Consider the following 23810-nt stretch of genomic DNA (forward strand, 5'->3'; position numbering starts at 1 on the left):
AAAACCACACGGGTGAGTGTGTGCCTGGGGGGATGTGAGTGTGCCTGTGAATACGGGACTGTGTGTTGCATGGACTTTCCAGGAGGTGAAAAAGAGGAAAGACAGGAGCCTCAGGAAGAGGAAGGAGTTATCCCAGGGCCTGGGTACCAGGCATGGGGGACAGAGGCTGACCATGGAAGGGGGCCCCTGCCCAGGGCTCGGGCCCTACAGCTCAAGACAGGAGGCAGAGGGGCTGACAGCTGCCCCCTTTAGCGGTGAAGCTGGGGTCTGCATCTCGGTAGCTCCCCAGCTACAGGGGATTGAGGGCTGGGGGGGCAATGCCAGGAGGTGGGTGGGCGCGCAAGTGGGTTCCCACAGTACAATCAATGCCTACCTCATCCTCACCACAGAGCAATGAGGCGGCCTCTCACACCTCCCCCAGCACCGCCAGGCTCCGGATTTCCATCCCCTCCCCAGCTGGCCAGGGGCTCAGGACGCAGCACCCACCCAAGGCCGACCCTAGACCTGCCCCCAAGCCAGTCAGCCCCACCGGCATCTCTGCAGAAGGACCCCTTCCGGCCTGGACGAGCAGGGGCAGAGGGGAAGGGCAAGAGGAGCATCCCAAGGATTCTAAGGAAAGCAAAAGAAGAGAGTTTCCCAAGAAGAAAGTGGAGGGGTGGGAGCCCTGCCCCAGCCTCTGCACTCCGTCCAACGCTCCTGGTTTGCTGAGCCCTAAAATATTTATCAGCTTCCTCAACTCGTCAACACACAGCACTCTCACTCAACACCTACAAGCACTCCTTCCTGAGCCCGATCCTTTCCGAGCCAAAGCATGTCTAATAAAACACTTTCCCCAGAAAAGCTCCAACAAGGAAAAAAAAAAGTAAACAAGCTGGCAGCAAAAAGGGAAGAGGGGCTTGATGGAGGAGAGAGATGAGCTGTAACCCAGGAGGACACCAAACCCGAACCCAAGAGTGAAAGGGTCTCAAGAAACCAGGAGAGAGAGGCAGGGACGCAGGCAGAGCCTGGCCCAGGGTAGGACACAGGACTCCGGGCACAGGGGACACAGAGACACGGGCTTCATGGACCCGGAACCAGGAGGGGAGAGAGTGGAGGCGATTCCTCAGGAAGCAAGTGGGCTTCTTCCCAGCAGGGCTGCCTGCAGCAACTGAGAGCAAGAAGGTGGGGGGGAAGAGGGAGGGGGAGGGGAGGGGGAGGGGGAGAGGATGGGAAGGAGGGAGGGGGGGAAGGGGGAAGGGGATGGGAAGGGGAAGGGGGAATGGGAAAGGGGGAGGGGGAAGGAGGGGAGAGGGGAAGGAGAGGGAGGGGAGAGGGGAAGAGAGGGAATGGGAAGGGGAAGGGGGAATGGGAAGGGGAGGGGGAAGGGAGGGAGAGAGGGGAAGGAGAGGAATGGGAAGGGGGAGGGGGAAGGGAGGGAGAGGGGAAGGAGAGGGAATGGAAGGGGGAGGGGGAAGGGAGGGGAAGGGAGGGGGAGAGGGAAGGAGGAGAGGGATGGGAAAAGGGGGAGGAGGAAGGAGGAGAGGGATGGGAAAGGGGGAGAGGAGGAAGGGAGGGGGAAGGAAAAGGAGGAGAGGGGATAAAGGGGAGGGGGAGAGGGGAAATGGGAAGAGGGAGGGGTGAAGGAGCCCAGAGCGACTGTGTGTGAGGGGCTGCAAGGGGCGGGGCCAGGCCCCTTTCCCAGCAGAGAGCCTGGGCAGCCAGGAGAGGAGGCTGTGGCGCTGAGGGCGCAGGAGCTGCCCTGGACCCTCGGAGCCACGGCCAGTATGGGAGGAGGCAGGAAACTGAGGACAGAGCGCAACAAGCCTGCCCCTTGGGGCTCTGGCCGGGAAGCAGCAGGAGAGCAGGGGGGACCAGGTGGCCCCTGTGGTCTGGCTGACCTTCTGGGGCGCCCCGAGGAGACCAATCCCCTGTCTACGCAGGTGGTGCCCGGTGGGCAGCCAGGCCCAGGCTGCTTGGATCCAGGTGCATGGAGCCTGGCCCCGTCAGTCCTGCCCCAGGATAGGCTCCTGCCCAGTGGCTGGTGGAGGAGGAGCACCCCGCGCACCCCAGGAGCTCTAGGAGGGCCGGGCAGCGTCCGCGCCAGCCACCTCGCGTCCTGAGTACCCAGCGCACGGCAGGCCCTGGGCCAGGCCACAAACGTCCCCCGATGTCCAGATGCCCACCTGAGCAAAACGCAATGGGCTCGTTTTCACTAAGGAGCAACCTGGGACTCACTTGGGGGGGCACCCCCCTGCCGAGCCCAGGCCCAGGCCCCGAGGCCTCTCCCCGCAGCACCCCACACCCTCCCGGGCCAAGGGGTGGTCCCTCCCCACCCCCTGTGGCTCAGGGCCCTGTGGCCACACAGGAGACAGGGTGGGCCCGGCAGAAGGCAGCTGCTGGCCTCGACAGGCCGGGGCTCAGCGTCACTCTGCAGGTAGCGGCCCTGGTGAGGGGGGACCACGGGCGGAGGGGCCACCAGCCCCATCATCCTCCAGTACAAGGTCCTCCCGGAGCCTCCTGTTCCTAATCCTCCTCCTCCTCCTCCTCCTCCTCCTCCTCCTCCTCCTCCTCCTCGTCCCCCGCCCCCTCCTCCTCTGGGCACCAGACTCCCAAACCACAGGCCTGTTGTCTAATAATACCAGCGACAGCCACCGCCACCTCCATCTGCCAGCCTAAAAATAATCCCTGCTGAGTCCAAAAAAGGCACAGCCCCCAATAGTCCCCCAATCACTCCTCCCCAACAAGCCAGGAGGCTCCAGGAGATTCCAGGGAGCCTCCCACACCAGCACACACCCAGAGGGGTGGCCTGAGGAAGCAGGGGCAGGCGCCCCACGGCCCAGAGCAGGGACCACTGCAGAGCAGAGGTGACAGGAGGCAGGTGGGCTGGAGGTCGGGGCCACCCTTCTGCCTCCAGCAAGGCCCGGGCCAGGCGGCCAGGCGGGCTCCCGTCCTCCGCCCCCGCCCCCTCTCAGGGTGCTGGCTCCCAGCCCCCACCCTGCAGGGTTCCGGGAGGAGGGTAGGACCGAGGGCGCCTCCCCTGGGGCTGCCCCCCACCCACCCCGGGCTGGGCCCGCTCCCCCCCGCAGCCCTGCTATTAGCAACCTTAATTTGCTCTCGGCTAGATTGTATTTCCAAGAGCCTTTTCCCCAGGAGCCCCTGGCAGGAAGCAGTCGTAATTCAACCTCGGCTCCTGCAGGGGCTCCTCAGCGGAAGGGCACGGCCACGCCCCGGCGCCCCACGCGCCCCCCACGCGCCACGGGAGGCCTGCGCCACGGGAGGCCTGCGCCCCGCATACGTCCCGCATACACCCTGCAAGCCCCGCACTCGCCCAGGAAGCCTGCGCCCCGCACACGCCCCTCAAGCCCCGTGGCCAAGCGCACGCGTGTACCCCAGGGCCCGCAGGCAGGCAGGTGAGGGCCCCGGGGCTCCTGGGGAAGACAAGATGGGCCTGTGGGCACCGAAGCCCATGCTTACTCCCAGAGAAGCCCAGCACCCCGGGGCTGAAGCCAGAGAATGAGGACAGAGGCTCAGGTCCTAGAGCCCGTGTGCAGGTGCGGCCCGAGCTCCCCGTGGCCGCCTGTGACCCGGGCGGGTTAGGGCACGGGGGAGGCCACATCGGCTGAGGGCACTGGCCCAGTCCCCCTCCTCCCTGGCCCAGTACCCCCCCTCCTCCCAGGAGGACCCTTAGGCTGCGGGTGCCTCCCTCCTCGCTTTGGCTTTGGCCCGCATGCAACTGCTGTCCAGAGCCCTGATGGAGGCCCTTCTCTGCTCAGCAGTCTCCTGCTTATTCACGCAAGAGAGAACAGAAAAGCAGGAAGATTCCTAGGAAAAATAGGTCAGCTGCCTCGGGCAGACCGCGCGGGCAGGGCCCCTGGGGGGCCAGGCCACAGCTGCCTGTGCGCCCTGGGAGCCATGACCCTGTCCCCAGGGCCCAGACCCTGCTCTACCGGGGCCCCCGCTGGAGCTCCTGGGCCTGTGGAGCTCAGTGTCTGGCCCCCCAGTGCCGGGCTGGGCCCCCATTCAGTCGTTCTCTCCGGGACCTCAGGCATCTTTTAATCCGGCCCTTAGGCTGAGCCTGCAACTTGGAAAACTTCTGGGCTGCCTAGACTCAAGTGCAGAGCTGGGGTGAGGAGAGTGAGGTGTCTGCTTCGAGTGTAGTCACACTGCCACCCACAGCACCCGGAGGCGAGGGGAGGGCCTCCCCACGTGGAGCCTCCCCTCCCCGTCCCGCTGCCCCCTACACAGGTGCATGCAGACACAGTGCATGCACACGCAAGCACAGGCATGTATACACACGTGTGCAAACACACATGCTTCTACAGGCATGTGCACACAACCGCAGACGGCTCACACCAATTACGGCTCTTCTCATAATTCAGATCCACTCTTTGTCAAGCTGCTGAACTCATCGTAGGCAGCAGACAGACGGAAACTGCCCCCTGAGACCCGGGCCCCAGCCTAAGAAGGTCACAGGAAGTGTCTGGGGAGGGAGGAGGCTTCCGAGAGGAGAAGTGTGTTAAATCTCAGGCCTAGCCCCCTTTGGGACCTAGTTCCCCACCCCCACCCCAGCACAGGAAGGCTGGGGGAGAAGCCAGCAGCCTGCAGGCCCAAGACGGACAGGGCCGGGGAGAGGAGAGAGGGAGAGAGCCGCACCCTGGCCGGGCGGGCCGCGGGGAGGAGAGGCGGGGAGGAGAGGCGGGCCTCAGGAGAGCAGAGCAGGAGCCAGGAGGGAGGGAGGAAGATGCTGAGCTTCGGCGCCGCCCAGCTGCGCAGCCTCTGCTCCTGGGTAACCAGACCTCCGCTTTCCGCCTCTGAGCCATAAACACGAAACCCTTGGGCTCTGGGACCTGCCCACTCCAAGTCTGGCACACGTTGGGCCTCAGGCCAGGAGCTGGAAGCGGAGTCTTCCCACTGCCCCTGGGCCGTGCTCTTTCCAACACATCCCGTCCTCAGCTTCTGCCGGGGTGCAGGCTGCCAGACACACCCCTGCCTCTGGCGCGTGTGGGGGGGGGGGGGCGCTAGCGCGCACGGACCGCTTGGCCACTTGCCAAGCAGAGTCCTTCTTTGCGGAGGGACTGCCCGTGGGGTCCTGCTAGAGCCTCCTGGTCGCCACCTCCTCCCTCCCACCTTCATCAGCAAAGGGAAAAAGGGAGAGTCAAGGCCAGGCAGGTAGAGGTACCCTACCCGGAGGATGGGAGTCAGAACCCCCGTGGGTGTGGGGCCGCTGTAGCAGGGGTAACCCAACCGCAGCATCTGGGTGGACAGGAGATGGCAGCCTTGGGAATAAGACCTCGAGGGCAGGTCCACAGTCACCCAGGCATGGCCCAGGCCCCCCCCCCAGCTTGCTCAGCCTGGGATGCCGAGAGCCAGGCACCATCTCCCAGACGCCAGATACCTATGTTCTCCGTACCCTCTGCGACCTCTCCAGGGACCCTACTCACCAAACACACACACACACACACACACACACACACAGTCTAAGGCAAAAGGGGAGTCCATCCCTAACTGTCCCAACCCACATTCCCTTTTACCCCTGTTGGAGCAGCCTCTGCTTCAGCCAAGCCCTAAAGGGGGCATCTCCAAGCCCCTGGCTCTCAGGAATCTCCCCAGAAGTCGCCTTTAAAGCCAGCCAGAGAGCAGCTGAGCTCTCACCCAGAGCCAGCATGGAACAGTGGCTGGCATTTCCCATATGAGCAAAGGCCTGCCACACAGGCCCCCCCTCCCCCCCACTCCAGAGGCTGCGTGCCTCCCGGGCTCCTGCATCCTTCCCACAAGCCTCTGGCCGCAGATACAACTCGCAGTTCTGCAGATCTTTCAAAGGATTTCCAAGCACGCCCTCGGCACACCTCCCTGGGATTCAGGGGAACAAGAGGTTCTCCTCAGACAAGGTCAGCCGCAGCTACCTGGTTCCTGACAACCTGGTTCCTGACAGAGGCAGCCTTCTGAACTTCCCCCAGGATACTCCCAGGTCCCAATGCCCTGACTGGCCGCAGGGACAGAAACTGAGCAGCAGCCGGGAACCCCGGAGATACTGAATATAAGAATAATAGTCATGTTAACGTTTATTGAACACCTAGTATACATCAGGTAGTCGTTCAGTTCTTTACAGCACTAACGTTCACCAGAAAGCCCCACAAGCTCATACTGTTAACCCTACACTTCCATTGAGGCAAATGACATTTCAAAGGTTGGGCAGCTTGTCCAAGGTCATGGGGCCAGCAAGTGGCAGAGCCAGGACTTGGAACCAGATCATTTGCCTCTGTACCTAGGTCCTTGACTAACATGCAAATAGCCTTTTTAAGCTAAAAGGACCCCAAGATCAACAAGAGGGGCAGGCTCAGGGGTGCATGTCAAGCCAGCCCCAACAGAGACAGAGGGACCTCTCCACACCCATAACCTTCATGCCCAACAACCTTCGTCGGTGGGAAGTCCTTCCTTCTGTCTGGCCATTCTGTGTGTTGCTGCAGGTATAAACCCACCTGCCTTCACTCTGTGTTTAAACTTGCCCAAAGTCCATTCCCCTCACCCTGACTTCTCAGGGTGGAGGCTATTTCAGAGCCTCCTTTCAGTATCTGTTTTTTTTTTTTTTCTTTTTTTTTTTTTTTTTTTTTATTCAAAGATCCCCAGCAGCTCCTTTTGTGCTTTCAGCGACAGTCCCATAGCAGGAACGTACCAAAACCTGGAGGGGAGGAGGACGAGGGCATCGGAAGACTACAAGGAAACGGGGAAAGGAGGAGGCTGAAGCTAAGGGCAGATTCTCACACACGGCCCGACCCACGTCACACCCACCGCCATCCCACACGCTCCTGGGGCTCCCCGGCCTCAGTTTTCCCAACTGACAAATGGAGTTTGAAGACCACCCGTGTCGACATAGCGTTTCACCAAATCACCCTTCCTTGGCCCTCCTCTGGTTCCGTTTCCAGACTCACTCCCTTCCTCGAATAGCACGGGAGACATTCCATCCTAGAAACTTTCCCGGTCGCTCCCCTCTCCCCCTGCACGGCCCAGAGGAGCCGGGGACCCCGGGGAGGGGGGGGCGCCCCTTGCCGGCGCTGTGCCCCAGCGCGGCCGGCGCGGGTCCTCTCGCGCCCAGGCCCCCTGCCCTCCGCGCCCACCTCCACCCCCGCCGGTTCTCGGCCCCTCTCCCCTCCTCGGGGCCTGGTGAACTTGCCCGCAGCCGGGTCGCGTCCGTGCGCTGCAGACGGTGAGCTCCGAGTCCCAGCGCCGGCTCCGCTCACCCCCGCGGCGGGCCGGGAGCCTGCGGTGCCGCCCGGAGCCTTGCGGGTCGCTCGGCCCGTCTCCAAAGCAAAAGCGCGCGCGCGCTCACGCACGCAGCACCCAACTCGCCGGCTTCCCCGTGGTCGCATCCCGGGCTCAGACCCGGGGAAGTTACAAAAAGGAAACGCTCCCGGGGCTCCGAGATGCTGCGGAGGGAGGGGGGACCCCAGCCCGCCGCGCGCCCCGCCGCGCGCCCCGCCGCCCTCTCCAGCAGCGGAGCGGGTGCTGCGCCCGGGCGGGCGTCGGCGGCGGGGGTCGGCCCTGCGCCGCCCGCGCTCGGGGAACTTTGGCGGCCGGGGCGCAGGTGCGGGCAGGCGGGCGCGGGCATCGGGCAGGGCTGGGCGCGCGGACGCGGCGGCCGGGATGTGCCCGGGGGGGCGTGCGCCGGGGAGCGGGAGGCCGGGCATCGCTGCGCCCCCGGGGGGCCGTGGGCGCCAGGGGTCGCGGGGCTGGGGCGCCCCCCCTCCCGCCGCAAGGCTGCCGCGCGGCCCCGGCCCGCGAACTCCCTCGGTCCGCGGCGGCCGGAGTTGGGGAGCCGCCGGCGCGCCCCGCGGAGCCCGGGTGTCGGCACGCGGGGGTGCAGCCGGGGCGCGCCCCGCGGGACCCCACCTCGGCGGGGCCGCGGGGGCCGGGCCGGGCGCTGCACTTCAACTCACCTTGAGCCGCGAGACCTCGGGTGCCGATCACACTTGCTATCAAAGTGGCCACATACCAAATCATAGTACTACCGCGCGCCAGCCAGGAGCCTCATCCTACCCGAACGCTCCCGCGCCCCGGCCCGCGCCCGCTACGCCCCGCGCCGGTGCCCCTGCAGCCCCGGCGGCCCGCTCCCCATCCTCCGCGGCTCGGCTCGCTCGGCGCGCAGCCTCCGGCCCCGGCGCAGCGGCACCTGCACTCCTCGCCCGGGCGCAGCGCAGCCCTCGCCGCGGTGAAGCCTAGCGGGCCGGACCCCGGCCCCGCCCCCGCCGCGCGCCCATTGGCCGCCGCCCGCCAGCGCGCCAGCCCATTGGCTCGGCCGCCCGTCCGTCGCGGCGCGCAGGAGGCGAGCCCATTTCAAGGTGCGTTGAAGTGTGGCGAGCCCAGAGCCGCAGAATCATGCGCATTGCCAGGGAGAGGGCGTCGCGGCGTCTCCGCGCGGCTCCCTCCTCGGCTCGCGCCGCAGGGCAAGTTTCTGGGCGACCCTCGGGGGGGCCGGGGGCCCCTCGGGCTTGCACACGGGACCCCGGGAATGCCCCAGTCTCCCCGGCCGGGCCCGAGGGGACGTCGCCCCCGCCCACCCCGGAAACCCAACATCCGGTTCTCCACCTGCAAAAAGCTGTTTCCCTGGAGAAGGATGCTGATTCAGGGATGGGGAAGCCCCGGAGCGGGAGGGCTGGGGCGCGTCCAGGTCCCACGACGCCCTGCCCCACTCCTGCCCACGCAAGGACACTCTCCCCCTCTCCCCCCCCCCGCCCCAGCGGTCGACCCCCTCCCACCCCCAAACAGGACGCCGTGGAGCCCAACTCCATCCGGCCCCGAAGGCAGGGGGATGACTAAAATGACCTCCAAAAGTCGCTCCGATTTAGAATGAGTCATTGGCTCAGCTAAGGGAGTGTCAGAGACCCCACCCCCCACCCCCCACCCCCCCGGAACACACGTACTCACACTGCCACCCCCAGCGGAGGTCATCGTTGCTCATCATTACTAAATCCCTACTTTGGGCAATAAAAGTTTTTTTTATTTTTTTTTCTTTCCCTTCTCTTAAAAAAGCCTGCCTTTTTATGCACAAAATTCCTCCCCTCCCCACCCATCTGGGAACCTAGCCGCATCTCAGCATCAGGAAGCCAAGACAGATTTGTGGAATAGTTTAGGGCCAGGGAAAGGGGCAGGCAGATGGACTTATCCCTACAGAGGAAGATGATAGGTGCAGAAGCAACGGGAAGGTCTCCATCTTTCTCGGTCTCTCTACTCTAACTTCTCATCCCTTCCCCCAACACAGTTGTATCTGCAGAAGAAATAAATGAGTGTCATGGAAACATCTACTATAAACAATCACCTCACACCAGAGTTCTGAGGCTGCAGTGAAGATGTTTGTTCTTTCAAGGAGCGAAAGCAATGTGAGAGTGGCACCGTTCCCTAGGATGGGCTATGGGCCAAGGAAGGGAGACGTAGGGGTAGCAAAGGAAGAGTTCAGGAATTTCACCCTCTTAAAGCACACATTGGCCACAAAGTACTGGCTTTAGGGCATTGAAGCTCCTAAAAGAAAGAGAAGGGGACTTGTTTCTGGGAAAACACGTCCACACGCAACATGCATCAGAACTGGCCTTGAGTGCTGAAGGAACTGCCCTCCCTGAAACCTGAGCCCTTTGAGCTCACAGTCCCCCAGGAGACAGAAAATTGGGACCCCCGGCAGAGTAACAAACCCTTTGGTAAAGTTTTAGTTTGTGCGTGTAACCTGGAGAACCCGAACATCCGACCCCGCCCATCCCCTCCAGTCATGCAAACCCAAGATGCAAAACACTGAGGACAGCCCCCCCTTGAGCCTTTTACTGTAGGCTCTTTCTCTGCTCAGATGCCCTTCTTGGGAATATGAAATGGATTAGAAGCTCTGAGTCCCCACTGATGGGCTAATTTCCAGCCAGCATGCCCAAGAATGACAACTTCACCCTGGACATATCCATAAACACACATACACATACTTTCCCAGGGTTCGAGGGCTGTATAGCCTTAAGGGGATCCATGTGCAGAAGCAGTGATAGCAGAATTCTTCCCCTCCCAAAACCTCTAAGCAACTAACTGGCGTGGAGAGAAATGGTAGATTCCCAAGCACTGGCCCCAGTTCCATCAAGAAGGCAGAGGAGTGGGGAGCATCTGTGCTCAGGAAACCATTCTTCCAATGGCCTTCAGAGTTCAGGGAAAAGGTGGAGCCACCATCTTGACTGTATCTGCTTGGTCATCTAGTCTGTCCTACTCGGTGTGGTGGTTTCTGCGAGGCAGAAGCTGCTAGGCAGCTCGAAGTCCGCTAGGGAATTATAATTGTCAGGTTGGCAACAGGAAAAAAAAAAATCACACACACACGCATAAAGAGCTTAAAAGCAGGAGTTGGGTTAGGAAGGTATACAAAGGAACTGTCTAAAAAAGAGACTAAAAAAAATAATAAATAATAAATAAAATAAAAAATAAAAAAGAGACTACATTTCTTCTTTTTTTATTTTTTTAAAGATTTTCCTTATTCATTTCAAAGGGAGAGCAAGAGCAGGGAGGGGCAGAGGGAGAAGGAGAAAGAATCTGAAGCAGACTCCGCACTGAGCACAGAGCTGGGAGTGGGGCACAATCCTACAACGGCGACATCATGACCTGAGCTGAAACCAAGAGTCGGACGCTCAACCTACCAAGCCACCCAGATACCCCAAGACTAAACTTCTTCTGAATAAGACTGTTGGAGATGAAGTGGAACAAGAGAGCAAAGGTAGAGAGAAAAAGGAAGAAAATTGAGATACGAAGGGAAAAGTTAGCATCATCATCATCATCATCAAACGTGACTCCATTCACCTGTCGCCACTTAGTGTCCTCAGCAGTTCTAGACGTCTCTGTAGAATCTAGGTTAGAACAGTTGTTGGGACAGCTGCTTGTGAGGAAGAGAGGCAGCTCTAAGTCAAAGCAATTTACCCAAAATAAGCACCAGAAAGCATGTTTAGTGTTTATATAATCAAGGAACTGTATCAGTTATCTTGCCATATAAAACACACACGCGCACACACACACACACCCCAAAAGGTAGTGACTTAAAACAGCAAGAGTCATTTATTTGCTAACAAATCTGCCATTTGGACAGAGCTTGGTGGGGGCAGTTCTTGTATCTGACCAACTGGGGGATGGAGGTTGTATCTCAGGATGGCTCACTTACACGGCTTGCAAGGTGGTGCTGGCCGGTAGCCAATGCTGTAGGCACAGCCGTAGTTCTCCATATGGGCTTCTCCACAGGCTGCTTGGGCTTCCTCACAGCATGGAGGCCAGGTTCCAAGAGCTGGCATCCCAACAGATCCAAGGGGAAGATGTATTACCCTTATGTCCAACTTTAGAAGATGCGATAGCGTCACTCCTGCTCCAAGAGTCAAAACTTGCAGTTTCAAGGCAGAGAGTATAGATCCCTACAGCAGCAGTGTCCACATCCCATTGTAAGAAGAGCTCATGGGATTGGGGTGGGAGGCGGGTCATGTTGCAGCCACTTGGAGATGACACAATTTCCAAAATTAAGACAAAAATGAACATTAGAGAAAAATCCCTAAAAAAGAAAGGATTTGCAAACGCTAGATCTTAGAATTTTCTCACTTCAATTCAAGCTGCTGCCTCCAGTCCCAGGCACAGAGGAATGTAAGCTTGACCCTTATAAAAGTCTAGCCCATGTGTGAAGCAAATCCTCTCACCTTTTTTTCTCTTAATACACCAGAGACCAGTCAGCATGTTCTAAAAGAACTTGGAAGGAGAGAAGAAAATAAACAAAGGAAATTGGATTTCCAAAATATAAATATCTAATCTTAAGATCTGATATGGGAAAAGTGGAGAAAAGCTTTACAGGATTCTCAAGCCTTCTTATCTTAAGAATTTTCCATCTAGGCTCAAAATGCTCACAGAATTTTACAGGTGCCCTTGCTTGGCTTACTTCTCGCCCAGATCACTGCTTGACTCTTGGGCAGGTGGCCTCTGGTCACGAATTGTTTTTCTGGACACAAGTAGCTATTCTAACAGTCTACTTTGCCCTCTCCAAAAATAAATTCCTCAAGACTTTGTCTTAATAAAACTCAAACTGACTTCTGATTCAAATTTTTCAGAGGATCCAGACTTTCCCTATTCTATTGCAATTTCCCTTAAAGGCCACATCTTGGTTAGGCAGTGGTGACCAGCCCAAAGACACATCTAGCCCTTGTTCTGGTCACTGTAGGGTCACCTTATGGTATCTCATCCAGCTGAGTCCCCAAGCACAGGGAAGAGGGGCTATCAGAACCCCGCCCATTACCGAGGGCCATATGACAGGGCAGTGCCCTCGCCACCGTGTGCATATAGTAGATACAGCACACCAGTGAGCGGGTAGGAGACAACACCCCCACAATCTGCCCTGGTCGTATGTGTGTGTACAGGTACCAGTTCCTGGAATTTTAGCCACACTATATTCATCTTTTGTCTGGCTGACAAGGGAACAAGTTCTTGCCCAGGGAAGAAAGTGGGTCCACAGTTTAAGATTAGTCTATCTGAAAACCAGATAGATAGTCCCCTCAGCCATCCCAACCTCTTCCCTCTTTCTTTTTTTTTAAATTTATTTTTATTTTTTTATTATTTTATTTTTTTATTTTTTATTTTGTTTTTATTATTTTTATTTTTTATTATTATTATTTTTTTACCCTTCCCTTTTTCTTCTTGTCTTTCCAGGACAGCTCCGAACAATCTCAAAGAGGGCGTGTTTCATGTTTCTGTGGCTTAATCTAAGAATGCAGAAAGGAGGTTCTCTGTTAGCATCAAATTTGTCCACAAAACTCAGGTACCCTAATAACAGCCCTCCTTATGAAGGCCCCACACGTTATGAGACCATCAGTCTTCACCAATCACTCACCTTGCCAAGGGCTGCATCATTCATAGAAAATATGATTTGCAGGATTCCTAGGCAACTCCGGCCCACCTGGGTATGCTCTTGCTTACACAAGGCCGAAGACCCAGCCGTGAGGTGCTGCAACACGTGGGCATTGGTGGCCCCCACTTGCACGCTCTGGTATTCGGGAGTCTGAAAGACAGCTAGGAATCAGGACCCTGCTGAACCATCCCAGCTCTGGCCCTAGCAATGTGGGGGGGTCTGGGCCGTTCTTTTGTCTGAGATACGATTTCTCCATCTACAGGAAGTACAGTAGACCAGAGATAGGAACGAAGCTCTGCAGGAGAGGGATCTAAAGGTTCTTCTGTGTTGTTGCTCTGTCTCAGTCCCCAGCAGCCTCAAGCCAAGCCCAAGTCTGGCTCCTGTGACGTCATATAGGAGGGAAATTGGACGTGACTTTACCCCCAGGACTCTCCAGCGATCGGGGATTCTAGTACAGTATAGGAGCATCCACCGAGGTACATGGAGTCATGCATGAGAGCAGCTGGCATCGCTGAGATGGGCAAGAGCTCGATGCGAGCAGAAGATCGGGAAAGTATGAGGAATAAGCCAAGAAACAGGCCATGCTAGGATGCAACGAATGGAGAGATCGAGGGCCTACGCTCAAGAAACACCAGACGCAGGAACCCTGCAATCACCGTGTAGTGTAGCCACTGAACACCAACAAACAGTCAGCACCGTGCTAGGTACCGAAGAGGACGCAACAGTGACAAACCAGGATCCCGATCACCCAGGAGCTTAGTACCTAGTCGGAAAGATAGATAACCACCTGAGCGACAGTTAAGAAACTCGGTCAACACGGAACCTGGGGAGAGACGGTGGCCCAAGCTGGCATTGCCGTAGAACCCCAAGAAAGTGGAGATGGTAGAAACATGTGGGAGCTGAGCGGAGGAAGTGGGAGGTGAGCCAAATCTCAGGTGAAGGGGAGACCGAATGGACGAAACAGAGCCCTGCAGTCAAGGGAAACTGCTGGTCTCTAACCCACTGAGAACAAAGAGCTGCTCTCCCTAGCTTGCTGCTCTCTAGTGTCCCTAGTACCTGCCCCGTAGGAGGTGTTCACGTTCTGACGTGGTAATACAGAGGTGTGGCTGGCGTGTCGGTGGTGTAAGGAAGAAGCTTCCATCCTTAGAGCAGGGACCGTGTTAGAGGGAATGAGGAAATAGGTCAGCTGAGAAAGGCGAGAGGAGGAGGAGGCAAACAGGAGTAAGGCGGGTGAGTGTGGGGTTCGTTAGAGAGGGGAGAAGGATGCAGCGAGAAGCAAGTCTGGGCCCAAGAGAAAGCTGAGGAGAAAGCATCTCTCTTTGTTCAGACAAAACCAAGGGGCAAGGGTGGGGGTTGGGGAGTGACCAGGAGCCCAGGCAATGGTGTGGGAAGGCCCGAGCTTCTGCTCTGGGCACACAGATGGATGGGCTGGGGATGGGGGAGGAGCCGGGCTCTGCAACCACAGCTGGAGGGCTTCAGGGGGTCTATTTCTGGCACACAATCGACCCCCAGACCTCTCCTTCTTGGGCCCCTCCACACTTCGTTCTCAACCCCCTCACAAAAGAGCCTTGTGTGGGAGCACTAAGAGATGCCAAATGCATCTTTATTCCCTTGTCCCCCCTCCACCCCTTCCCCAGAGCCTTGGCTCAAGCATTGCTCTGCCAGGTGCAGGAAACAGGAAGAGGGGCTGGGGACCAGACGTGAGCCAGAGGTCACATGGAAACGTCAGCCCTGCCCTCCCTGTCTCCAGGCCCCTTTGCTCCCTGCGGCCTCCTCTCCGGACTCCCCCATCAACCACGCCTGCGTCTCACCCCCTGCCCTTTTGTCCCTGTCCCCACCTTTCCGTCACTGCCCCCCTCTATCAACAAGACCTGGCTTCTCCACACTCCCTCCTCTTCCTCCCTGTCCCTCCCCTTGTTGGGCTTCAGAGGGGCATGGGGAGCCTACAGACAGAACTGGATTTATTCTTGGAAAAAACACCCATGGCAGAGGGTACCACAGCAACAAGTTTCCATGGTGCTTGGACACAAGGTAAATATGCTATGAAGGAGCAATTACTGGACTCGGAGTCAGAAGACCCGAGCTCCACCCCTGCCTTACCTCGCCAGCGGTGCATCCTTAGGCAACTTGTGCGACTTTCCTGAGCCTGGCTGGGAATGCCACCAATGCCCGCCCACGCACGCCGCAGCTGGCCTTCACGAGTCCATCCTGAGCACCCATTGGGAGCCGAGCACCTACTAGGTGCAGGATGAGCAATGCAGGCGTGGCTCTTGCCTTCAGGGAACTTACAGTGAATGGCCAACAGGGTTGTTCAGCAGAAGAATAGGATGAGGTAGAGGGTTAACACAGCGGCCAGTCCCCAGTGGGTGTGGAGAGGCGCTCTGCACAGGAGGTGTCTCACACAGAGAGGCGCTCTGCACAGGAGGTGTCTCAAAGCCCAGTGAGCAGGGCGTCTGGCCTCACAGCCCCCAGATATGAGCTGCTATATGCAAGTCACAGCTGCAGCAACACCGATTTAAAATTAGAAGATGCTGCTGAACTTCTAACCTTGCTTGCAGCCCAGTATCAGTTTCTAGGTAGTTAGAAACTAGGGAACAGCGTGAGAGAGTGAAGATTGATCTACACGGGAGGCAGGATTGTCCAACCTGGGGAGGCCCGGGTAGGTGGGAGAGTCTGAAGGGGACGCCTGAGGAGGGTGTATTCCCGGGGGTAGGATGGGAGAAATAGATAAATGGTGATATATTTATATAATATAAATAGATATGGGAGAAAGGAGAATTCATCCAGAACTCTGATTCTGAGGGTTTAGGAGCTAAGCTCCCTCCCCACTCCCTTTCTAGGAAACCAGCTTGGAAAAGCTTGTGGACTTGGGGGTGGTCACAGCTGCCAGGGAAGCCCAGGGCCGGAGGGTTTCGTGGGAGGAGGCCAGTTGAGGCCCTGAAAAGAGAGTCTCATAGGGAATCCGGGACAATGAGCTGATAGAAGGAGGAATGTGGGGAGAAGGGGGATGAGGGGGCAGGCTGCCATGACGGCTGCTCTCCTGGCAGCCCCCCAAGGTTAATGGAGGGGCACCAAGAAACCTCTGCGACATTCCGACAGGAGGGAGGCCGGTTTGAAAGGAGCATTTGCTGTGGGGAGAAGGGGCCTTTCTCTGCCCCGGGCTGCTGTTCCTTTGTGGAGCTTCTCTGAGGCATGAGCCCCGCGAACACGTGGGTGGGGGGCGGAGTGGGTGCCTTGCCGCTCCTCATGGATGAGGCAAGGGAGCACCCCTGGCAGGCGAGCAGGGATCAGAGACCAGCTCAGCTGCCCTTGGCCCCCGCAGGATGGGCGCTGAGGAGTTCCTACACATGCAATCCCGGGGTCTGTGCCCCACGGACTACGGGGAGCCAGAGAAGGCAGATGGAGAGAAGGGGGAGCTGAGTATCAACGGGAAGGCAGGGAAGGGGGCGCCGAGTTCACCGTGCAAGAACGTCCCCAGCTCGGGCCCAGTGTCCAGACAAAATGCCACGGCTTTTACCCTATGGTAGGTGAATACAATTAGAACCCACGTCTACACACACACCACATGCAACACATCGCACTCACACCCACTGCCGGGACTCACATGCACAGGCAAAAACATGCACGTAAATGCAGGATGCTCTTGTGCACACGTACCCGGGCAGAACCTCTTGGTACAACCACACATGTGTCATGTCTACACCGGCACATGTTTACGAAGTCCACATGCTTTTGGGCCATTCCTACGGACAAGCAGATGCCATGCCGCATCTCCAGGCATCATGAGGCTGCCACGTGGACGCCTAGTGTGTAAGCCTGCGGGACCTCCTGCTTTCCAGCGCCAGGACTCCCAGCAGGGATGTCCCTCCAACGTTCTTCTCTTCCTCCTGGCCAGAGGTCCCAAGGAGACTGGTCCTCATGAGACCCACCTTCTGACACTCATCCTGAGCCCGGTGTCAGGCCGCCCTAGGCCTCACTCCTAGCTTCTGTGTCCAGGGTACTCCACTCCCTGCTCCCAACCTGCTGCAGACGCGGGGTAGCGGCTACCAGCAGGTGGCGCCAGCGGGAGCCTCATGTAACCAAGACTTGTATTAATGAGCACAAACCCACACTTCTGGGAGAAAAAAAGTGGTCGTGCCAGTGTGTAACCCTCTTGAGCATGTCCATGTCTGAGCCCAGCAAATGGATCTACTAATAGCACCAGGCCAAGGAAAGGCCTCCCAAGGAAAGGGAGGGAGCATACAAAAGATGGAGAGCTGCAGGGGAGAGGGGAGGCTGAAGGCCGGCCTAGGAAGGAGAAGGGGTGAAGCAGAGCATTTCTGCAGAGTCGGCCAGAGACCCGCACGTGTGTGTGCTCCTGCTTTGTGTGCGCCTGTGTTGGTGTCCTCATGCACACGAGTGCTGTGTTATAACGCTGACTTGTGTGTCAGTGAACATGGAAGGAGTAGGTGTGAATAGGCTTGAGAGTACAGGTGTGTGTGCACCTGTGGGTCTGCTGTGTGTGGCATGGCTCAGGGACGGGTACCGATGGAGCTGAGCAGACTAGACTCCCCACCACCATGGTGCCACCAGCACCACACATGCCACAGTTGTTAGCCCTCTCCCACACACACACACACACGCACACACACTCCAGGGACACACACACACTGTCACACCACCCACACAGACAGGTGCTCTGCTGCCACGTACAGACCTGCCCACCCACGCACTTTCACACATATACACGGGCCCTGAGCAGAACCACAGGGATGCACGTAGATGCAGTCAAGGCGCGTGCGGGCACCGCCTGCACATGTGTGCACACTTGCACGTTCTGGGCGGGATCTCCAAATTCTCAGTGCCACACCTGAGAAAAGGAGAGAGGGGTCAAAGATGGGGGATGACTGTCCCAGCCTGGGCAGCACCCTAATGTCTGAGCCTCTGGGAGTTAGAGAGAGATGCGGGGAATCTGGGCACGCCCTTGTGTGGGGATTGTGGGGACACTGAGCCTCCGGTCTACACACACTGTGCCGGTGTCCGGAGCTCCGTCAGCACCGCGGACAGCACCTGGGCCCAGGGGGTGCGGAGCCCCACAGCGGTTCTCAAAGGCTCTGGGCCCGAGCTCCCTCACCTGCCTCCCTCACCTGCCTCCCTCACCTGCCTCCCTCACCTGCCTCAGGAGGAGCAAGGGTAGTCGGTACAGTGGGGTCCCACCTCCTTCCACGTTGGAGTCTTAGGAACAGGGGATAAAATACCCGCCTCTCCAGGCTGTGGTGAGGCTCCAATACCATAATCCTCCCAGAATTGTGCCTAGCACACACCTGTTCTGGGTTCCATCTTCCATCTCCATGGTCTGGTTTCCCCAGCCCAGGAGGTGAGCGGTCTGTACAAAGATCATTGATGGGCTTGGTAATATGGCATTGCTGTGTTGTGGGACCATGAGCAGGCTGATCTGGGTTCAACCCCGACCCTACTAGATGTTAGCTCTGAAATGTAGGCAGATCACCTACCCCGTCCACGTCATTGTTTCTTCCTTCATTCACCTGGAATACCAATAATGATAGTGACGCTAATTGTGCTTCACACTCCAGGCTCTGTCATAAATACCTTACAAAGACTAAGCCACTGAATCCTCATGACGTTAAAAATTGGTCATTCGAAAAAAAATTGGTCATTCTCCCCATTTTATAGAGGAAGAAGTGATAGTGCTCGCAGTAGGGGCAGAGACCGGATGGGAATGCAGGTAGCCTGCCTCCAGAATCCGTGTTCCCAACCATGACACCGCACTGCCTCCCTCGCGGTGAGTTATGTGCATCAAATGACATCATGAGTATAAAAGTAGTTTGAAGATGGCAAAGCATTATACAAATGTGAAGGTATATTGTTATGCATCTCAGCTGGCTCAGGCTATGAGTAATTGCACAAGGAGTGAGAAGCAAGATGAATACAGGAAACAGGATGGGGATGGGTGCCATCTGGGACTGGCACGCTACACCAACAAGAGAGAAATGGGTAGAGGATAGGCCAAAAGGGACAAGCAGCCATGAGCATCCTCGCGCGGCTTTCCACACTTAACCCATTACTAGCTTGGAGGTCAAACTACTCCGCCCAACAGTAAGATCATTTTCAATCCACCCGAAATGTTCCTCTTACATCCAACCATGGTCTCACCAGCTCCGTTTCCCCTTCAACCACCGTCCCCACCACTCTTCCATAACAACCCCTAGTGTAAAACATGTCACCTACTCCCTGATATATTTGAAGATCATGGTCATGGAAGAACTGCTGCTATTGCCCTGAGCATCCCGGGGAAGTGAAGCCAAGCCAAGTGGCCTGGATGGTTCAGAACGGGTCTCTCTGCTGACTCAGAGCATAGGAAATGGAGACCAGGGACTTTGTTTGCAACTTACTTCAGGAAAAAGAGGCCTCTGGACACTCTCCTTGGTTCCCTACCTAACCCAGCCTGGTCTGACCTATTGCTTTCTGAAAAGGATCCTCTAGTTCTCAGAAAAGACTCGTTCTGTGTATATGAGGAAAGCCCCATCTTTCTGGAGGTCCCTTGTCCCGCATCCTTGGCTACAACATAAGATGGAATAGTCACTGGCCAGGGAGGGAGGGTCCTTCAAACCCCTCACATGATCCCATCTCCTACTTTGTCCCAATCCTCCCGTTCTTTGCAGAATCTCTCCTAGCCTAGTTCTTCCTCCCTTCTCCTGGCTGATGAATGCATTATAGAGTTCTTTCCTTGCGCCCACGTGGGAGCAGGGATGGCTATGAGCCTAATGCCATTGGCGGCACAGCGAGGGCACACGAGCTCTCCTGGCTCCCTATTGGGTTCTCGCTCCTTTTGCGTTTCCTAACACGTCTCCATACAACTTAATCTGGACCACACCCCACCGTGGCTTCTCCTCTAAGCCCAGCTGGAAACATTGTGAACCTCAGAGGAGCCTAAGTTGTAGAGAATTGTCATTGCAGCCTTCCCTCTTAATTCATGGCTTAGCGATCCCACTCTCTCCAGCAGCCTCCCTTCCTTCTCTCAGCTGCCACAGGCAGACAAGATGCCCCACTATTTATATTTCCTCTTAGCTGTTCCTTGACCTGAGCCAGAACTAGCTGCTTCCTGACATCCTCCCTCCTTCTACTCTCTACAGCTCTGCTTCTCCAAACGTGGCTCCTGGACCACCTGTGGTAGGGTCACCTAGAGCATGTTGTTTAAAAATCTCAGATTCTGGGTCTCATCTCAGCTCCCCATCAGACCTACTGAATCAGAACCCCTAGGGGTGGGGGCTGAGAATCTGCACCCCATGATGTTTCCTATGGCTCAGTCATACTACCACTTGAGGAACTATTGCCTTAGTGTGTCAGGAACCATCCTCCAAAGCAATCCGGGTTTCTTCTTTTCTCACCAGCCTTCACCCCAGGTGAGTTAAGGTCATGCACATGCATGCCTGTGCCTTATTTGAAAATCGCTGGTATAGGAGAACTGCTATTACAGCCCAGAGCTGGGCCTGGACTGTGATCCCTCCTCTGCACTTCACTCCCTATGGGAACTTAGGCAAGTCACTTTGCACATGTGCCTCTATTTCCTTGTCAAAAAATGGGGTGTGATATTTGTGTTTTCACCTCATAATTATGCTATAACGTTCAGATGAGAAAAGAAAAGTAAAAGCCTGTTGAAAAGCTAGAAGCCTTGAATAAATGACATATGTTTTTATCATCATGCAAGAGATGCACGGTAGTGATCCATAGAGTATTTCTCAAGAGATCCTGTTCCTTTGCTGCAAATCATAAGGGCAGAAAAACAAGAAGTTTGTCCTCTGGTCCCTGCCACTCCATGGGCAGCAATCTTCTCAGAGCTTGTCCTGAGCCTGGTGGTAAAAGGGAGGCTGAGTTGGCATCATGGGTGCAAGGAAAAATGCCCTGGATCCCCTTAAACCAGTCTCTTCTCCATCATGCTCCAGCACCGAGGGCCTCAGTCTGCTCCTAGGCCAGCAGCCCTGTCAAGGGCAGTGGGCCCAGCCCTTGGCATCAGCTCCTCTCCCTCTAATTACTTTTCACACACTCTGGCGTCAGGCCTTCCAACCAAATAACAATTGATTCTTCACTCCTCCTGGATCAATGCCATCGACCCAGAACAGGGAGGATGAATCCAAACTCACCCTCTAGGAAACCAGTGGCCCAAGGCAAGGCCCAGCAGAGAAATCTGCCTACCCAAATTTTGGCAGCAAACACACAAGCACAACCCACACACATGCACATGCGTGCGCAGGAAGGCATATGGATGAGCATGTGCATGAAGTGCCCTGGGCCACGCAGAGATATTCATATGTAGACACATAAATAGTTTGACATAAACCTAGATACTCTATGTCTACACATGTGTAAACACACACACACACATTCATACATGGCGGCACGTACACACAAAATGGGCTAGAAGGGGGCCCTTTTGGAACCAGAGAAAGCATGTTTTGGCCAAGTTTTGGACAGAATTCTAGCTCCTCACCAGCCTCCTTCCCACCTGCCCTCTGAGCTGCACACTCAAGAGCACGCACTGCCTGTGACTCATGGTGTGATGAGCCCAACACGCTTATGACACACACCTCCAGCAGAAGCCCTTCTGCCAGTTGTGTAGGACTCTGGCTCCCACGCCTATGGGACATGCCCTGCCTGCTAATCTGTTTGGGGGCGTTGGAGAAATGCCCAGTCACTTCGACACCAGACAGGGCCCATTATAACTCAGCTGGGCTTTCTCTACACCTCCATCCTCAGAGGAGCTTGGAACACATCTGCACCTGAGGCCCCAAACAATAGAAAATGAGATGCCAAGGCTTACAGAAGCCAACGCAGACTGACAGCCACCAGCCTAATCCCACCAGGCACAGATATGGGGACACAAAGAGAATGTCAGAGGCAGAATGGGACCACTGGTTCAAAACAGCCTGAGCACATGCCCAAGGCCTCCGAGCATACAGCCCCCTGCCCTTGAGGCCAAGCTTATCTACTCTCCACTGGCCTCATGGCACATCCACATCTAGGTCAAACCACAGAAACACAGAACATCAGAAGTAGAAAAGCCCTTGGAGATTTTGAGGCCACTGCCTCTTGATTCTCTCAATGCCTAAATCTCCTTAATGACTTGCTCAACAAGTGGCTGTCTATCCTACTGAACTTGTTCACTGGGACACCATGGGGGAGTGGAGGACCCTCATCAAGCAGCCAGTTCTCTGGCTGAACAGCTTTAAAAGTCAACATAGAGTCAAAATCTCCCTTCCTATAATGTCCACCAATTGGCATGAAGAAGAAGAAAGGCCGTCGTAAGTGGAAATGGTTGGACATCTTACTGAAGCCACTTACAGGAAGGAGCACTGTTTTACCCTTGTCCTCACAGCTCCTCATGTGGGACTGCGTATGAAGGTTGAAGCCCCAGAGCCTGGGCATAATCTGATCCTTGGAAGGACGTGTAGGCGACCCTAACCTCCTGTATTCAAGGAGAAGGCCTTGGAAGTGGCTAAGACAGGAGCGCGTGGGTGGCGCAGCCACTTAAGTGCCCAACCCTTGGTTTCGGCTCAGGTCGTGATCTCAGAATTGTGAGATCCAGCCCCACGTTGGACTCCACACTCAGCACAGAGTCTGCTTCAGACTCTCTTCCCTCTGCCCCTCCCACTCATGCTCTCTCTCTCTCTCTCAAATACATAAGTAAATCTTTAAAAAATGGCTAAGATAGCTTTTAGCCTATGGAGAAAGCCCAATTTTGGTTTTGTCTCCAATTTTGTCTACTCGTTTTCCTACGTGACAGTGGGAAAATTCTTTCTTGGGACCCCCCAGCCTCAGCCTTCCCCAAAATAAAGTGAGTTAATGGGATCGCGACAGATGATGATGCGTCTAAGGTCTGAGGAGAACATTTTCAGTGCTGTGCATGCCTGTGCACCGACACCCGAGCCTTGGCTCCAGCACTAGAATCTGAACCTTCCCACGTAACGAGGAAGTCTCTGAATTCGTGTTCTACAAGTGCACGGTTTGAAACTTCTCCACGTAATCTATTGCCATTTCTCACTCACACGGAGCTTTTCCAACCCCTCCTCCCTTAAGGGCCTGAGGACCATCGATTACGCCCCCTGTGCCTCCACACCCCACTACCTAGAACTGCTTGGACTGAGGAGCATTTCTTGCCACTTACCTGTCACTTATGGGCCAACAGAGGGTCATCTGATACAGAAAAGAAGGCTGTGGATGGCTCTGTCCCCCACCATGTGAATTAGATCCCATCCATTACATGCGCTTGCACAAGATTTGGAAGAAAGACAGGAGATGGAGGTGATCTTTGTGTGGCTGTTGATGGTTATCAAGGTCATAATAGTCTTGCAGGGGTTTTCAGTGTTCAGTCTTCATTTTCCAAGTAGCCTCTTCACCTGACTGCTTAATCCCTGGATTCTGCTGTCCATTCCCCCATCTCCCATCTCCCAGATCTCCAGAGGTTTCTCTGGGGCCAATGGCAGCTTCAACCTCCATGCGCTCAGGCCCACGGGCACCTCCGAGCTGCAGCATTCCTAATTCTGCATCGCTGTGGAGTCCTTCTACTCATCTCCACACCGAATCTGCTTCATCCTTCTGACAAATGCATAAGACCCTAAGTTTCTGTATTAAATCTCTTTCTGCTTGAAATCTCTAGATTGGAGACTTTTCCCTTCACTCAGTCTTGACAGACAAGGTGAGGTCGGATTAAGAGCAGTTTTGCTGTCAGTTCAGTACAACAGATATTTAACGAGTACAAATCATTTATGCCCACAGAGACACGCAAGGCCCAGGTGAGCGAGGCCCTGACGTGGCGGGACAGGAAGGGCATGGAGAGCACAAGCATTTGGATCCACCCAGTCAGCCAAGCTACAGGGAGAAAGGCCCCGTGGAAGGAAGGAGGCCTCTGGAGGCAGACAGATGGGGTTGGACCCTGGCTCCGGTGTCACCA

At 56.3% G+C, this 23810-nt stretch overlaps 1 protein-coding gene across 1 annotated transcript in view; it reads right to left on the reverse strand.

Moving 5' to 3' along the window:
* Positions 1–8073, reverse strand: part of IGSF9B (immunoglobulin superfamily member 9B) — a 46294-nt gene extending 38221 nt beyond the window's left edge. The window contains exon 1 of the mRNA XM_055307070.1: positions 7914–8073. Coding sequence (XP_055163045.1) covers positions 7914–7977 — 64 coding nt within the window. The 5' untranslated portion in view covers positions 7978–8073. The remainder of the gene's footprint in view (positions 1–7913) is intronic.
* Positions 8074–23810: the final 15737 nt, after the last annotated feature.

This window comes from Nyctereutes procyonoides, unplaced genomic scaffold (assembly GCF_905146905.1).
Source record: "Nyctereutes procyonoides isolate TBG_1078 unplaced genomic scaffold, NYPRO_anot_genome, whole genome shotgun sequence".
NCBI lineage: Eukaryota > Metazoa > Chordata > Mammalia > Carnivora > Canidae > Nyctereutes > Nyctereutes procyonoides.